This window comes from Oreochromis niloticus, linkage group LG11 (assembly GCF_001858045.2).
Source record: "Oreochromis niloticus isolate F11D_XX linkage group LG11, O_niloticus_UMD_NMBU, whole genome shotgun sequence".
Taxonomy (NCBI): Eukaryota; Metazoa; Chordata; class Actinopteri; order Cichliformes; family Cichlidae; genus Oreochromis; species Oreochromis niloticus.
The window spans coordinates 25,259,790-25,277,537 of NC_031976.2; the positions used below are offsets into that span (position 1 = coordinate 25,259,790).

General features: G+C 39.1%; 1 protein-coding gene across 7 annotated transcripts in view; it reads left to right on the forward strand.

Moving 5' to 3' along the window:
- Positions 1–17,386, forward strand: part of arhgef1 (Rho guanine nucleotide exchange factor (GEF) 1) — a 39,784-nt gene extending 22,398 nt beyond the window's left edge. For 2 of the 7 annotated variants that reach the window (XM_005463940.4, XM_005463939.4), the window contains exons 8-32: positions 1,323–1,352; positions 2,170–2,278; positions 2,474–2,543; positions 2,681–2,713; positions 3,277–3,465; positions 4,067–4,202; positions 5,264–5,275; positions 6,001–6,165; positions 7,165–7,352; positions 7,469–7,615; positions 7,935–8,017; positions 8,363–8,488; positions 8,626–8,740; positions 9,993–10,093; positions 10,273–10,347; positions 10,432–10,507; positions 11,037–11,204; positions 11,293–11,380; positions 11,473–11,589; positions 11,736–11,788; positions 11,881–12,024; positions 12,149–12,274; positions 12,995–13,176; positions 13,614–13,718; positions 14,222–17,386. In XM_005463940.4, the coding sequence (XP_005463997.1) occupies positions 1,323–1,352; positions 2,170–2,278; positions 2,474–2,543; positions 2,681–2,713; positions 3,277–3,465; positions 4,067–4,202; positions 5,264–5,275; positions 6,001–6,165; positions 7,165–7,352; positions 7,469–7,615; positions 7,935–8,017; positions 8,363–8,488; positions 8,626–8,740; positions 9,993–10,093; positions 10,273–10,347; positions 10,432–10,507; positions 11,037–11,204; positions 11,293–11,380; positions 11,473–11,589; positions 11,736–11,788; positions 11,881–12,024; positions 12,149–12,274; positions 12,995–13,176; positions 13,614–13,688 (2,608 nt within the window). In that variant the 3' untranslated portion in view covers positions 13,689–13,718; positions 14,222–17,386. Of the gene's footprint in view, positions 1–40; positions 1,216–1,322; positions 1,353–2,169; positions 2,279–2,473; positions 2,544–2,680; positions 2,714–3,276; positions 3,466–4,066; positions 4,203–5,263; positions 5,276–6,000; positions 6,166–7,164; positions 7,353–7,468; positions 7,616–7,934; positions 8,018–8,362; positions 8,489–8,625; positions 8,741–9,992; positions 10,094–10,272; positions 10,348–10,431; positions 10,508–11,036; positions 11,205–11,292; positions 11,381–11,472; positions 11,590–11,735; positions 11,789–11,880; positions 12,025–12,148; positions 12,275–12,994; positions 13,177–13,613; positions 13,719–14,221 lie in introns of those variants that run through there. The other 5 variants (XM_005463945.3, XM_005463941.4, XM_005463942.4 and 2 more) reach the window with 5 other exon arrangements.
- The last annotated feature ends 362 nt before the right edge of the window (positions 17,387–17,748 follow it).

Below are 17,748 nucleotides of genomic sequence, written 5' to 3' on the forward strand. Positions count from 1 at the left end.
CCACGCTGGCAGGAAGGCTCTCCCCTGGAATTTTGCCAACTGAAGGAGGGCTGGTAGTGGGAGGTGGAGGGGGTAAGACAGCAGAAGAGACAAAGGGAAAGAAAGGGCCAGAGGGTTATCGATGCTGGATAGCTCCTGCCCTGAACACAGTTAAAGAAAGAAAGTAAGAGATCTAGGGGAAAGTTAATCTATCCTTGACCCCGTGGCAAACTACAATGTGTTATCCTCTACAAGAAATGAGTCAGACAGAGAGGGAGAGGAGGCCAGGGAAAGGGGCAGAAGACTGTCTAACTTCATCTTGTCAAAGACAGAAAAAAAAAGAACAGCAGAAATGAAAAGAGGTGCACTGTGCACAAGCAGCACTCATCCTGTGAATATAACCACGATGAGAGTGGAGGAGACACAAAAAGCCTGCAAAGGAGTCTCTATCAAAGACGTGATAATTCAGTTTTGACTCACTCAATTACTATCACACAGTTGGATCTCTATCTCCAGTGCACAAACGATTCATTCAGCCTCACTCCATTCAGTCCTGCTCGCTATTCCTCTCCAGCACTCCCGCACTCAGTCACCCCTCTGCACTCACGCGCACACACCTCCCTCCATTCTTGACCACAACACAGTAACCTCACCCCATCTGTTTCTTATTGGTCTCTTTGGTGAAGCGAACAAGGCAACCAGTCGATGTGATTGGATTATGCAAGGAAATCCCGGGGAAACCCCTCCCATCCTTTATGTTCATCTCAAAACATCAGTATCCAATTTCCACAGTCTTGCCTGCATGTTGCATCAGACAAAAACATGGTTAAATAGACATTTCCGCTGCGCTGGAGCACTTCTGACTTTGCTTTGCAGGCGGGTGACTGAAGAGACAAACCAGCGCAGAGAATTTTTGACACTGAGGACAGCAGTTTGGTTTTTCATTTGCAAATCGCCAAGTGTGCAGGTTGAGTTTAAAAATTTAAAGTGCAGGCAGAAGAGTAGCTTTTGATGCATCTTTTGCACTTTTAATCTTTTTTTTTGTTTTAGTTTTTCTTTCCTTTTTTGGTGGATTCTTAGAATATGATCAGTAGCTGCAGCTCTGACCCCAACAGCATAACGATCAGTTTCGAGTTGTATCAAGAAAAGCTTAATCACTTCAGATTCCACAGGCCTAAAACAGAGTTCATAATTAGTCGAGCAAGAGAAAGAAAAAATGTTACCTAAAAGGAAGAGGTGAGTTAGATGCAGCATCAGAATTACTTTTTTTGTTGTTTGTTTCTTTGTTTTGTTTTTTCTGTCTACAATAGTGACATCGCTGACACTTGTCTCTTTTCTTTCAGATCAACAGGTGCCTTTGATGAGGATAAATGGTGAGTCAGTGGTGTTGTTGTGTTTATGTATATTTTTTCTTCTTTGTGTAGCAGCTTTGACCTCTGCAAGCCTGGGTGTGGTCCGGCCAAAAATTTGTCATACTGTTTCAAAATGTTTGTTGCTGTAGAAGTATGCTAGAAAATCCAGTCCAAAAATATATCTTTATTTCTGTATTGTCACTGCACTCGTTTTTATTCTATTTGCATTTAATTTTTCTTTTAATGTCCTTATTAGACAATATATTCTCTTAGTGCATATATTTGACTAACCTTGTCGTGCTTGCCTTAGTGTCTATAGGCTACTCTCTGAGGACTCCTAGTCCTCTTCAGTTCAAATTCTTTACTGTACGCCTTGTACTCAGGCGGCAGACTCTGAGAAACTGTGCAGTGTCTGGTAATGTGATGCACTTTTGTTCTATGCACATCCCCAGTGTCTCCTCCCTTTCCTAGCTCCTTTAATATCTCCTCAGCTCTTTGTGTGTCTTTTTTTTCCTTCCTCTCTTCTGAGCTCCTCCTCTCATGCTCCTCCTCTGGACATCTGTAACTCTCCAATTCCCTCTTTCCTTCTAGTCTTTCATGCAGTTCATCTTTTTTTTTTTTTTTTTTTTTTTTTTTTAAACTAAGTGTCTCAACTGTATTACTTGGAGATAGAATAAGCACACTGGTATTTTTGCTGCCATTAATGTGAGGACGTATGCGTCTGTAGGGACTTTAAATATAATAATATATATAGATATATATTCTGGGCATTTAAGCAAGTTCATTTGTGTAAAGACTATATATTATTATTAACACAAGTTTCTTGTTTCTCCACTAGCCAAACCATCTTTAATGCTGTGGTTTTGTACATGAAACACCTCGGGGTTAAAAACAGAGCAGCTGACAGTAAGAAGTCCAAAGTAGGTTTCTTCAATAGAAAGCCTAAGGTAAGATAAACTGACAACATCGGTATCCTATTAGAAAGCTAAATAAATGCATCAACAATCAGAACACTGCAGAGCAATTATTGACCTGCAGTGTTCTTCTTAAACCGTTTTGTAGTTGAATTTGTATTTTTTCAGCCTTTTGATCTGATTTTAATTTCACCTTATTTTTTAATTTCCTACCTGGTGATATTGCAGCCCAAGAATAAGGATGACATCCCAAAGGCCAAAAGCTCAAGAGTGTTTCCTGGTTTCCAAAACTGGATCGGTGTGTACCAATTTTTGATTTTTCCTGTGTTATAATTAATATACTAAACTATATATTATACTGACTTTTCAAATTTGCTAAGTGATGTTGATGAATAATGTGGATATGAAAATATTTTGTCCTACCCTTCTTTCCAGTTACAGTTGAGTCCAAAATTAAAGTGGATGAAGGTAGTCACTGTTCAGAATCCTCCCCTTCTGCTTTTTAACTTGTAGAATGAGAATGGTACTAATTAACCCGCAAGCATGTGTGCATGTCCTGAATCAGTCCAGGAAAGCATGTGGGTGGAGCATTGTTTAATTGATGCTGTGCATTGGAGTGGTTCTTTACAAATATTATACTAGCACTTTAAACACTGAAAATGTCGTAATTTTCGTAACTATTTCCTAAGCTAAATGGGTGTTCCTCAACTCTTAGAACTGGTTGGCTAAAATCACTTGTGTGGCCCCCTAACCCATACCCATCCAAATCTAGTATCTGAAGACTTCACACTTTAACTCAGGATTGCCCATTTGTTCTGTGTCTTGCAGAGACTTGCATTAATCTAAATTAAAACATTGTTGATATACTTTTGTGTCAAACCAGTCCTCTTGTTAGCTGCAGGAGTCCTGTCTGTCTGACTTACAAAATCTGCTGTGTGCTGTTTTTTGTTTGTTTGTTGTTAAGTGAATGAGGTTCTTTGTGGTCATGGTTTTTTTTTTTTTGGTTTTTTTTTTTCCTTCATCCTCTCAAGCAGACAGGGATAGAGGGTCAGTTGATCGCAGAAGCCATGGCGTTAAAACCACCCCGAATGACCCTGGAGTTCCCACTATATCGTTGAACAAGAAGCCCAGCCTAAACCCTCCTGTGCAACCTGCGGTAGATGTTGATTCCTCAAGCAACCACCCCACCAGCACGACTACCGTAGAGTCACACAGTGATGGTAAGGTTGCTCATTGATACTGATGAACAAGACATGCTACAGTTATTTTGGTGTCCCTGTGAGTCTGTGCTAATTAATAGGTTTTGACTTTATAACGATAAACTTTGCTGCATTTACACTTGATGCCCACATTGCTCTGTTTTAAGACCCATAATGGGCTCAAGGGCCACATTTTAGTGTGGATAGGCCAAATTTTGCTTGTCATTTCTGACCTTTTAGTATTTTATCGGACTGCTGCTACCTACATGCCTATGAGATATAAGTGTCATGACATGCTTTTTCAGGAGATTATTTGAAATGATGGTGAACCATTCATCTGGCCAGAAATAGTTTTCCGTTTAAAACTCTTTTCTAAAATGAAAACATGTTGCGATTTGGGCTAAACTCTCATTCTCCTAAAAGTCACACCCCGACAATACTAATGTACACAAAATATAACACATGGACATTTTATGGGCACATAAAATTTCTATAACTATTATATTATATCAGTCTTCAGAGTGATTTGATGTGTTCTTGCAAAAAGATTTACATTATTTTGTTTGCTCAAGTCAATTTTATTTAACAGGAAAATGCTTAATTTAATTTTCAATTCTTCTAGCTGTCCCAAGCAATCGTTTAGAGCTTCCAGCTCTGCAAGATGACTTGCCCTCTGGGCTTGCAGGTGGGCCGATCGAGCCCATCTCACCCATCTCACCCAGTGACATCCCCCCTGAGGAGCCTTTGGAGAAAGAAAGGTGAGAAGGATGGAGATAGTAATAACGACTATTGTCTAGGGAGTGAGGTAATATCTGCAGTGTATTATAGGCATTTCACAGACTTAGAGATGTAATCAGATTATAATTAGACTTTATGGGATACGAATGACCAGGGTAAAGTGGGGGAACGAAATGTTTGAATTGCTGAGGCTGGGGCGAGCGTGGTAAAACTCCCCCCAGCAGTCTGTCCCTGCTGTGTGCTAGCTTTTGTCATGCTGCCCATTGCTCGCTAGCTAACAGAGTCTTCAGTCTTGAGATGGACCCCGATCAGGTGAACCCAAATCCAGCCTTCTACTTCCAGCACTCTGCCTTTCCTTCCCTCATTCCCTCTCTCCTTTTTCTTTTCCATAATGGCACGTGTGCTCTTTCAAATATCTTCTGTGTTTTTTTTTTGTCTGCGTCCTTTGCATCTCTTGTTGATGTTTACAGCAGAGCTTTATTGCAGGTTTTGTCGCATATAGACATCAGCTGTGCAATTCTATCTTTTTTTTTTTTTCTTTTTTGGGGGGATTGAGGTACATGTTGGCAATAAAAAGGCATATTTATCCATACTTACATATTTGTGATCATAATAGTGCCACTGCATCAATAGTGACTCCTTCTAAGTCACAGCCATTAGCCATGTTAAGCCAAAGTAAAAGCTTTATAAGAATTTGAATATTAGCAATTTGTTCTACTGCCAGGCTTGAGTCAAAACTTTACACTGTGTAATTGCATTTATAGTCAAACATAGACAGTACATTTAGTTTAGTGTTTTTAGTTCATTAGAGCTTTTTATTTTGTGTGCTTTTCAAGGTGTCTCCGTCTGTTGCCATGGTCAGGGCCCGTCCTTTGTCCTGCTTGTCTCCACAGTATGTGGTGTTAAATGTTGTGCCAGGGGCTTTGGCATCGTTTTTGGCATGCTATTCTGACAGAGGTTTTAAAATGAGTTTAGGATATTATGGTGGGATGTGCTTTTTGTATGTTATGGTTGTTACTGTGGCTTACAATAGTTGTGTAAAGGCGAGTGTGTAACAATGTGGTGTCCCGTGTTTTTGCAGACGGAAGACAAGGTGGGTGTCAGCGCCTTGACAGAGTCATGGACATGCTTCAGGCCTTATACTGATCGCATATCACACAAACACAGAACACAACACTCACATGCACATGCTCACATTGAGCTTCACAGTGCTTTGCAGATACGTAACATAAACATGGTGAAACATTTTTAACCTGCTTGTGAAAGAATTAGCTGACTGTTGAGATTAGCTGGATTTTTTTTAGTTGTTATGCACGTTGTGTGAAACTGGAGAACTGCTGAGATATCTTAAAGTTGCAAAACTGAAAACTTGTACAGTATAGTCCACAAAGTACAAGCAATGCCTGGCTAGTTTAACATACCTTTTGTAGATTGGCAGTTTAATGCCGTGTATGAAATATACTTTTACTATCTAAGCATATGCATGTCATATCATGCATATTTGCTTGTTATCCATTTTCTTTTTCTCTACCTTTTGCTGATGTGATTTATATTTTTGTGTAAATTCTCTATTGATTTAACTCATCCTCTTTATCATCCTAATTACCTATCTTCATATGACTGGTACATCTGTCTTTTCCTTCTACCATGTTTTCTGTTTTTTCTTTTTATTCTCTGGCCTCCCTTTTCCTCTTAAAATCCACACATTTTCCTCTTTTCTTCCTGTTGCTTTCTTTTGTTTCCACCTGTCATTTCTCTTTATTCTGTCTCAAACTGACTCCTTCCTCCCACATCCTTTCCCAACTTCAACCCCTTCAGTAGGAAAGTGGCACGCAGTGAAAGTGCCCGTGTGGACCGACAGTCATCTCGACGGCGTGGCTCTTCTCGGGCCAAACAGTCTCGCTCCCGTAGCGATGTGGACCTGCAGCCACCCTCTGCCACGACAACAACACCTGCCCCGCTCACCCCCCAACACCTCCATCCGTAAGATGGGCAAACCTTCTCTTAATGCCTCTCTTCCTCGTGAGGTGCACAGCAGGGACAGACAGGATGTCAAGTTGAAGTAGGATCAGTGCAGCAGTCCTGAAATAATCAGGAAGCACTGTAAAAATAATAAATCATTTTGAAGCCACCTGGCTCACCACTGTGAAGATCACTTAGGAGGCATATCTGTTAAATATTCATAGAAAAGAGTGCTAATTGTGTGAATGAGTAGAAAGTATTTTAAAAGGCACATTTCTGTTTTCTCCTGTAAAATTGATCACTCTGGCACTGTTACTGTCTCACAGTTGCCTGACAGATAGGTTGCTTTCTAATAGCTGACCTGTGCTGTGAGCATCGGGAGTGAAGCATTTAAACAGCACTCTCATTTACAATGATAACGAGGCTCTTTAGGGGAACAAGGTCGGTCAATATTGACCATTTGCTAAACATTAAGTGCCCTTTATTAAAGCTTAACTTACTTGCTGTTTTCCAAACGTAAAGAATTTTGCTGTTTCTTCTTTGATTAGGTTTTTATACAGTAATAAAAAATGATGTTTTTTTTTAAAGTTCAGATTTAATATCAATTATTCTTGAATGACTTTAAAGCCAAAAAATCTGTTCGGTTTTAGCTGAGCCATTGCCTGTTGGCGAATTATCACAAGCTACTGAAATTGTATTATTGTCAGTAAACATTTACTACCTGCTATTTCTAATACACATGTGGCTAAATTACAAGAATAATGACATCAGTAAATGGCTCCTCTGATAGATATTTTACACACTTTTGTAGTATACTTACATTAGCTAATGTTAACATGTCCCTGATGTACATGTAGAAAGGCCAGCTGTTCACAACTACTTTTGTTCCACAGCCAACAGCCTCCAGCTGTGCTGCCAGGAAGAGAGTCACATAATTTGATAACTGACTGGTCGCATTTCGTGTAAGTTGTAGTTCTTCTTCTAAAGTAAAACCCTCTCGCCCCCCCATTCATTCCTCAGCCCGGAAGGACTAAGTTTAGCGCCAGAGCCTGGCCACTCCCCCACCAGCCCTTGCCCACAGGTGGAGGAGCTGGATCCGCGGCTGCAGGAGTTTGAGTCTGATCCACCCAACTGGAGAGAGCTGGCTTCTCCCGAGGCTCTGTCCAAACTGACCAAGAAGGAGACCAAGATGCAGGAAGTCATCAATGGTAAGAAGGAGAGAGAGAGACGAACAGTTGATAAGATGATAGAGGAGTTTACAGTATAGGCTATATTTAAATTTCCTAGTAATCACTCATACTTTTACTACTGTCTTTCCTCTCAGAGTTGTTTACAACAGAGCACGCACATGTGCGAATGCTGAGTGTCCTTCAGGTGATCTTTGTCAGACCGTTGGAGAGAGAAGAGCTTCTCACATCAACCGAGCTGGCTGCCATCTTCCCCAACCTCGATGAGATCACTGAAATGCACAGTAAGTGCTGCTGCAAAGAAGCATTTGTAAACACAGCCAGACAGCTGAATATAGCACCCTTCCTTCAATGAGTATGCCATTATGCAAATATCACTCTTCCTTACTCATTAGTGAAATCACTAACTGCACATACAACCTGTAATTGAGTGCACTGTCGTTAAAAAAAGCATGACGCTATTTTTGTTCTGGCCAATAGTACCAAGTGTAGATACAAGACAAATGCATAGTGCTGCCTAAATTGCCAGCACATTTTTTGGAAAGAGAATATGCTCAGTATCTACTTATAAATCAGTGGTCTTTTTCTAACTTTCAATTTCAGGTAACTTCTACGAGAGCCTTAAGAAACAGCGTTTGGAAAACAACTTCATAGTTAAATCCGTCAGCACCACAGTGCTCAACAGAGTGAGTCGTCATAGTCTTTCACTTCATTTCATCATACAATATTTCTCTTTTCTTTCTGTACGTATTGTACAAAGCCAGTATGTGCCAACAAGTTCATTTTAAACATTCTTACTGTAAAAATGAAACAAAGGATTTGGGTGTTTTAATAAATGGGCTTTATAATAGTACAAAAATTGACTGCATTAGCAACACCATTATATTATTATACTCTTAGCCTTTTCTGCACTTCTTGAGTTTGACACACTTTAGTATTATTATTATCTATTTATTTTTTTATTTATTTTTTTACCACTAGCCACAATACAATCTTTAACTGTAATGTTTGTGTGTGCACGTGTGTTTCAGTTTGGTGGTACAGAGGGGGAGTGGTTCCAGAAACTGACAGCCCGGTTCTGCAGCCACCAGTCATGGGCCCTGGACCAGATCAAGACCAGGCAGAAGAAAGATCCACGTTTCAACATTTTCATACAGGTACCACATACACACTAACGTACCCTCCCCCCCGAGATTGAACAGAGACATACATGGATGCACATGCAGATGCAAAGTAATGCAAAATGTCACAAAAGTGTTCGCATTCTGACTCTGTGTGTGTGTGTTGATCTCAGGAGGCAGAGAGTAAGCCCCAGTGCCGCAGGCTGCAGCTCAAGGACATCATTCCCATAGAGATGCAGAGGCTGACCAAGTACCCATTGCTGCTGGAGAATATTGCAAAGAACACAGGTGTGTGTCTGTATCTGTCCCTGGCCTTTTTGTGGCTCACTTTCATGTGTCAGTATATTTACATCGATGTTGTAAAACTTTTTGCATTCTTGCTTTTTACATTTATTCTTTCCTGGTATGTAAGATAGCCAAATACATTTTCATAACACTGTGTATCATCATGTTACTCTATAAGTATAGAGTAACTATATAATGCTGTATATCTGGGTTTGAAAATGTAATCAGAAGTACCACCATCACCAGTGATTGTGTTAGATGTTTGTGGTGTCATACATGAACATGCTCCTCCTGCTGAGAATCTCTCTCTCTCTCACTTGCTTTATATGTTGCTCTATTTGTTATATACATAACAAGCCAAGGAACAGAATGGTGAAGGAACGTGGTTTAAGTGACTTTGAACCTGGCATGATTGTTGGTGCCATATAAGCTTGTCTGAGCATTTCAGAAACTGCTGATCTACTGGGATTTTCCCGTCCAGCCATCTCTCGGGTTTACAGAATGGTCCAAAAAAGAGAGAAATATGCAGTGAGTGGTTGTTCTCTGGGCAAAAATGCCTCATTGATGACAGAGGTTATTGGAGAATGGCCAAACTGCTTCAAGCTGATGGAAAAGTAAAAGTAGCCAAAATAACCATTTTACAATCAAGATATGCAAAAGCGCATCTCTGAATGCACAACACAGAGTATTTACAGCAACTTGTTGAATCAGTGCCACAGAGAATTGAAAATACATAGAACTGCGATGTTCTTTAAGCGGCGAGAATTGAGAATTTAGAGCCTAAAGAGGTTTCAGCAGGATTCCTCTCTTCCTTCGTTTGAAGTATCAGCAGAGTTCTGTTGCTGTAAATCTTTTATATTTTTCAGCTCCATTAAAACAACTTGTCTTCTTCCCTGTAATAGGCTTGGTCCATTTTGTGTGTAAGTCAAGTGGCAGAGTACCCCCAAAAGCTAAGAAAGAAAGCCTGAGTTAACAAAGAAAGTTGCTAATTGCGAGAGTTGTGATAGCTGTCATCTCTTGCTTCAAAGTATACCCCTCTGCAGGGGTTGATGCATGACCCATAACACTGAGCCCCTCCTGAGTACTTTGACACGGTGACCAGAAAGTTGGTACCACCAGTGGGACCAGTGGAAAGTTTTGGGTTGTTTTTTTTTTCCTAGAGAGTGTTTTGTTACACTCTTGATTTATGGCTTTTGTCTGGGCTTTGCTGTTAAAGACGTATTTTCCTCATCACTGTGTTTCTCTCTCACTGCAGAGGACCTAACAGAGAAGGCAGCGATTGAGAAGAGTGCAGAGTGTTGCAGAAAGATCCTCAACCACGTCAACGAGGAAGTCAAAGTGATGGAAAACCTGTTGGTAAGAAATGCTCAATTCACCACTCAGCCAACAGTTGTGTGGTAACTTGGCACCAATTGGATTTCTGTAAATGAATTTTGAGACTTCTGTAGCTCACTGCTTGTTAGACTACATCTTTTTCTGTGCTATGCTATCAGACAGACCACAGTCTGACTCCTAATCATTCTCTCTGCTCCCAGACTTTGAGGGAATACCAGCGTAAATTAGACACATCAGGACTGAAACCCAGTAATGAGCTTTATAGTGAATATAAGGTAGGTTTCAGTGTCACAATGATCTTTTTTTCCCCCAGATTTTGCTGGAACATATTCAAATTATTCTCCTTCTGTCTGTACTAGAACATTGACTTGACTCAGAAGAAGATGCTTTATGAAGGACCGCTGATTTGGAAAGTCACCAAAGAAAAGGCTGTTGGTAAATATGTTCTATATTACAGGCCTTTCTTTTACAGCAACAAGGTCAAACATTTCAATATATTGCAAAGTCATTTTTGAACATTGTTATTTTCAATAAATGCCTTAACATTGTGGTGAGCTCCACATGTCCCCTCCCTGAATTTAGTTCCAATGGATTTGTCTCTTTGTGGTTCTTAGGCAAATGTTCAAACCACTATGCTTTAGAGACACTTGTCTATCATTTATTTAATACTTCTCACACTTAAATTAAGAGATTTTCAAAAAGAGGGAAAAAAAAGATTTTATGGAACATCATACAGATTTTATGTATTTCACTTCTCTTTTATGAACATCAAAATCAGCAACAACAAAAAAACAAGCTAACTGACATCATAGTGATTTATTTAACTCCCCTTTAATATCATTTTAGTTCAATTACTGAAATATGGAAAGTTAATTAGAATAAAATAGGCAGCATGGTGGGGATAAGGGCTGGCCTGTTGCCTCGCAGCAAGAAGGTCCCACTCTGTCTGTTCCCTGTCCTTCAGATGTGCAGTGTGTGTTGCTTGCGGACTTACTGGTGCTTCTCCAGAAGCAGGATGACAAGATGGTTCTCAAATGCCAGAGTAAGAGTAACATTGCAGCACAGGAGGGCAAGCAGATGCTGAGCCCAATTATTAAGCTGAACTCAGTCTTCCTCCGTGATGTGGCCACAGGTTAGCAGCGCACCGCAGTACAGTAGTTTGAAAGTCACGTTATTTGTAAGATCAGTCTTTGAATTGCTGTTTTCTCCTGTTTTGTCAGATCGAAAGGCTTTCTACGTGATATTTACCTGGGAAAGCGGCGCTCAGATTTATGAACTAGTGGCTCAGTCTGTTGGAGAAATGAAAAGGTGAATGTCAAAGAAAATTGTATTCATAAATCATGTTTCCTTTTGAATTTAAAATGCAGAATAATATTTTTTCTGCATTTCCATATTTTTAGTTGGACTCAAGTGATAAAGAAATCAGTGGATGACCTGAAGAAGAGCGGCAACGCACCGATGAAGTTGACGGTGGCTCCTGGAGGTGTAGTTGGAGGACCTCCCTTCAGTCCCATCAGGTAAGTGTGTGTGTGTGTGTGTGTGTGTGTGTGTGTGTGTGTGTGTGTTATCTGTTGAAAAAGTGAGAGATCATATCTTGCCAAAGTTTATTTATCCAAAAAAAATCTCATTTCCTTGTTTTTACATTTTTTTCCCTTTCTTCTAGTCTGAATGCCCCTATGAGCCCAATTGAGAATGGATCTTTGAAAAGCAGCACCGGTGAGACCTTTGTGACTGAACACCTACCAATTTACCATTGTTACACACTCAAAAAGACACAAGCAAAATGTAAGACTTATTTCTGTCTGTAGATCAAGATAAGGACAACTTGAAAGATGAAAAGTCAACCGATCCCAGGCACAGGCTGATTGATTTCCTGTCTGACAAAGGGTTTGACTTGATAGGCCACACCAAAAACGATCAGGAGAAAGTGGCTAACAGTGCATTAGATGAAGGTGAATAGGGGTCTTCCTTGTACTTAGTCATTTATAGTTCATGAATATATCTTTTTGGATTTACTTTCTTTCAAAGTAGCTTGCCTATCCTAATAAAACCAATGAAATCTGTCTCTTCTGTTAGTCATGTCCCTGAAAAGGCTGCTGATCGGCAGCATCAGTCTATCAGAGGATTCACAACCTGATGAAGAAAATGAAGAAGGGCAATCAGAGAGCCCTGGGCAAAATGTGGAACAGCATCAGTCAACAGGTTTGGCCTGTTTTTGTTTTCTTTTTCTTTTTTTAAAAGAATAATTTAATAGTGATGGATGAAGGGAAGCTCAATACCACTCATAATTGTAAGCTAAATAGAGCTAAGCTTAGTCTTGTTACTTTTATTTGTATGAGTTCACAGAATATTTTTTTTTCTTAAGCAATGACTTTCCAGAGTTGTTAACATTAGCTGATGCAGCAAGGCTAACTGTTTCCAGTCTTAATGCTAAGCAAAATTAACCATCTCCTCTTAATGAATTGATTTTACGGTAAGCATTTAAAGTTGAAAGCTCTGGTGTATAGTTCCTTGTCCTTATTTTTCAAAAAAACCCACTGTTATCTAATTTTTTAAGAAATAATAATAATTATTATTATTATTTTTACATACAATTATGTAATATATTATATTTTTTTAGTAATTTTGTTTTAATTCCTTTCATATTGTTATTAAAATAATGTACACATTCATCAGTAGTATTAAAGTATTTCTAATATCACAATTAGATATCAGTATATCCATTTTAAAAGCAGGACTGCAAATCCCCTCACATTAAAGCAGGATTTTGTGTATGTGTGTATTATTCTATTTGAAGCACTATTACAAGGAACTTACAATGTCAAAGGATTTTTTTAATGCTAATTATTAATGGTCAGAATTTATTATAATTTAAAGACTACTGACTCTTGACACTTTCAAACTATATCTTTCTATCCACAGATGAAAGTCAGACCACGAACGAAGTAGCTGAGGAGACGAACCCCATGAGTACAGACAAAGAAGGTCAAAACCCAAAAGGAGACGATGAGAGCATCAGCGCGCCCCTGGTGCTGTCCCAGGAGAGGAAGGAGGAAGTGTGCAGGAGGCTACGCAGCCTGGAGGAACAACTAAAGAGACTACAGGTGAACAGAGGGGGAGATGGAGGGGAATATTGAGAGAAAACTGTAAGCAGGGAGCAGGACGTATGACAGGGGCAGATAGAAATGTCAGCTCTAACAAAAGATTGGAACTGACTAGAAAGAGACTCAGAGCTGGGCATGAAGATTTCAGTGGGGATAACTTGAGTAAGGAGTGAGCTGTGGACAAATGGGGCCAAATGGCACAAAAGAGAAACCAGAGAATAGAAAACCATTTAACTGCTGCTGTTATTGCTTTGCTGAAAATTGCCTTGTGAAATTGGACTTCTCTAAAAATGGCTATTATGTCCAGCACTTGCAATGGGATGTGTCAGAGAAGCAGCGAGGGAGACGAAGAGAGGATGTTAAGAGGAGAAGGTTGAATTGTGTGTGTGTTTGTGTGTTCTCAGTTCCTACGGTTATATTGATTTTGTGTGTTGCAGACTGTAGAAGAGGAACACCACAAGCTGCAGGAAGCCCTTTCCAAGTTCTCACTGGAGGGGGGCAGCTTCCAGTGACCCACCTTAATGCCTCCTGCTGGCCGTTAGGTGAGAACACTAAACTAGATAGTCATGTTAAGTATCGAATTGTCATTATGATTAATGTTATAGAGCCATTTCCACTCACGAATGGACAAGGTTAAAAGAATCAGGTTTAGCTTTTGGACAGCTTTTTTTTTTTTTTTCACCCTGAAAAATATGTGCAGTGTTATTGTTAAACTGTGTATATCTCAAGCAAAATCCATAAACAAGTTGGGGCAGTTTGTACGTGGCCTGAGAGGTGAAGCCCAAGGCAAAAACAAAAACCACTTACTGCTGGTAGTTGGGACTATTGGCCGTGAGCTAATGGCAACATTTGAAGGTGACTGATGACAGCACCTGCATTTTTATGAGCTCTTCTCAAGCTGCATTTGCATTTTTGTGACTGTAAAGTCTGAAGAATCAAAATGAGACTACAAAAATACTAGATTAAAAAAAAAAAACAGGATTTATATTAAAAAGTATGTTGGTTTTTTGGGGGGGGTTTTTAATGATTTTTTTTTTCTGTGCAGGTTTTGACTGGTGCTGGTTTGGACTGAGTGACTTTCAGAGGCTTTCCTGGAAATTCCTATACCGTCATACATCTATGACCAGACCATCGATACATTTCTTTTTCTTCCCCCTCTTGCGTGTGTGTGGGTGTATGTGTGTATGTGTGTGGGTGTGTATGTCAGCTGTTTGCAGCCAATCAGAAGTTTTATTTTGGGGGGGTTTTTTCTCCTTTTACCAATTGGCCATTTAGGGAAGGGCTTTGTGCACAGTGCAGTGGTTCAGTAATGGAACATGGGAGGTGTGTATGTGTGCGTGCATGCTGGATAGAGGGCTATACAAAAAAAGAAAAAAACAATGCTAAATTGGGGTTTGAGGATGCTGTTAGTGAGAGGTGCCAAAAGAAATGAAGCAATATTTTGCTGTTAGTGAGTTGCTGCCTAAGAAAATATAGTGATTTGAGTCTGCTGTAACACACATACGCAAACCAGAAACATGCATGATGGAAAATAATTTACAGTAATGCCAAATTCAAATGTACAGTAAAAGAGAGAGCCTTAAATGGCCAATGTAGCATTAGGTCTATTGAAATACTACTACTGATATATAGTGTTATTTCTAGTCTATGCCAAAGTAAAACAGAGATGCACTTTTAATCAAAACAAGATGAACGCACACAGTTATTGCTAATTTTGTTACTTTTAGCTCTGTATTCTGTATGGTTATTAAGGCAGCCCTCATTATTGAAACGATGCATGCAAGAAAGTGTGTGTATGTGCGTTACAAATTTTTTAATTAAGGATATATTTCTTTGGATGATTCTTACTGTAATTAGGTCACATAAAAATCATTTATAAATAGTGGCAGTATAAGTAATCTTGCTGTTAATAGTGGAGATTTGTTTGTATGTACCGCTTTTATTTATTCCCTTGAGTCCTTGTGTGTCAGTGAGCTTCTTCACCTGAGTGAAGCTGATACAATGCCAGGCCAGAAAGAAAAAGCGATGTGCAAATGTCGGACAGGACAAACAAAAGCGAAGCTTGCGTGTGTAGAGCAGATTAGAGTGGAATAGAAAAGTGAAAGAACTGGCAACTGGTTTCAAGGTGGTTGCTTCTTAGATACCTTTAACTTGATGGTCATGAGAGAGTAGAAAGTAGGAGATTAGGATTTGCGCCCCTATATTAAAAAACAAAAAAATACAGAAAAATGTATATATATGAAATATATAGAGAGCTCAGTATTACCACGCTCATATCATTTCAGAAGTTTCAACTTAGCTTTAGAGAGGGTTCCTAAATGCTCATCCAAAACACTTTAGTTGGGGTTATACTTTTCGGCGTATTATGAGATCAGATTGATTTAAAAAAAAAAAAATCTGTTCATCTCTGGTATATTGAAAATTTGAGCTATGGTGATATTTTATTGAGCAGTTGACTATGGTAATATAATTTCTGATCTGTGGCGTAACTGGGGCTGTGCACACAGGACCAAAGAAGTAACAGCAAACCGCTAGATCCTCATTTGTACATTAGCTTTATTAGTGACGTGCATCATCTGTGTAGTAGCGTGTCACAAAATGTTGATGCAGGAATGGTGGCTCAGTAATGCAGTCTGGAATCAGCAGCTGCTTTTCTTCACCCCAAACACGAAGGGATTTGAAAAGCACATTGAATAATAAAAACACAATTTTTTTAAAAGTTAATGTAAAGAAAATACCAAGATGAAAAATGTTAGATTATTTGGGATTAGTCATAAGACATTAACAATCTATAGGACTGGGAAGTTTAACATTGAACAAAAAAGTTGCGCTATAGAGGATTAGAGACGCACCGCACACGCCCCTGGTACTAAGCTGAACATATGGGGCTGATACTGACACAGCAGCAATACTGCAGCCAGATGAGGACACAAAGGAAATGCTGAAGGTCTGGAGGAAGGAAAACTGTAGACTCACTCCAACATCACTCTTACCAGCACTGTAATCAGGAGCACTTCCTGACATGCATTCTTATTGTTGTTGTTGCCACAACAACAAATGCCACCTTTGAACCTACTGAACCTCACCGGGTTTGCTCATTTTGATCACTTAAGTGTTCATAGTCTTCTATATATGATTCTAGCATCTCTCTCCATGTATTGCTCTTTGGAAGTGTATATAAATGTAGTTTGAAGGCAAAAAAAGACAAAGACAAAAAAATAATAATAGCTCCCCTCTGTGTGTTAAGCTTTTTTTTTTTTTTTAGCTACACACTCTTCTTCATAACACACTCACACCTTTTAATTGCGTAATCACTTGTTTCTACTGCACAGTTTTATCCCACATTTTGTGTATTGAGTCACTTAAGTAGGTTGGGGAGGGAGTATTTTCCACAGAGGCTTTTGTAATTATTTACTATGCATTTTCCACAATGGTGAGAGAGGCAGGACTTGCCTGTAACTTGTCTTTGCAGTTTTATGATTGTGAATCAATTGAAAGAAAAAATATTCAGTGCCAACCAGCTCTGTCCTCAGGCTACCCACAGTGCTTTTCAATTTTTATTAATGTAGGTGGTAGGCAGTTGGAGTCCAGCTACCAACAGCATCAGCTGATTCCTTCAGTCTCCACTGGCTCAACAACTACGACAGGCACTTCTCGCGCTCTCTCCTTTAAATGCTTTTCCTCATGTATTCCATATACAAAATGTATAGAAAACTTTATTTATAGAGTGGTGCCTTGTTCTAACGATCAAGTTGTTTGCTTCATAAAGGACTCTTTAGTTGAACACAATCACTGCTGTGTGTGTACCTCAATGAGAAACATGACTAGTAAGCAGAGAAAAATCATGCCAGGATTCTGGTTGGGTGGTTTAAGGTTTGAGGGTTGTTTCTATATGTAGTTTAAACTTGGGCTTCATCACACTATTTTTGTGTCCATCTCTATCCCATAGTGAGGATGTAAGCCCTCTACCAACTCAGCCGACCAGTGCCCAGTATATTAAAAAAAACGAAATAGACACTGCTCCTTGCCATACTGGTGTTTGCCATCTTATCTATAAACATTGTATATGCAAGAACTATACTGTGTATTTGGGTTTGATTTTTATTGTGTAAGATGCTCTTTAATGATGTATACCTAAAGAAATTTGTGGTACGCTCTGTTTTTTTATTTCTTTTCTCTCTTTTTTTTTTTAATAAACTGGGGAAATTTTTTTCTGTTTTCTTATTTACAGTTGGGAGAACATCATGACAATTGTTTAGGGTTCAACCATAGTTGGGCTTCACTACATTTCTTTTTTAAATATACAGTGCATATTTTTTTTTAAAAACACATGAAATATAGAATATCGGGATTCCATGTAAATTCCAGTCCTTTAAATTCTAAATATTTAATTGAAAAAATGTGTCAAATCTCAAATCTGATTATATTAATCTGCAATATACAGTTAATTGTGCAAAAAGTCCCAGAAAGGTATTTAAAAGGTAAAGATGATGGCTTTATGTGCAAGTAGCTATCTCTTTCTAAATGTTGAATTGCAAAGAATTTACAGGGTTTTTTAATACACAGGGAACA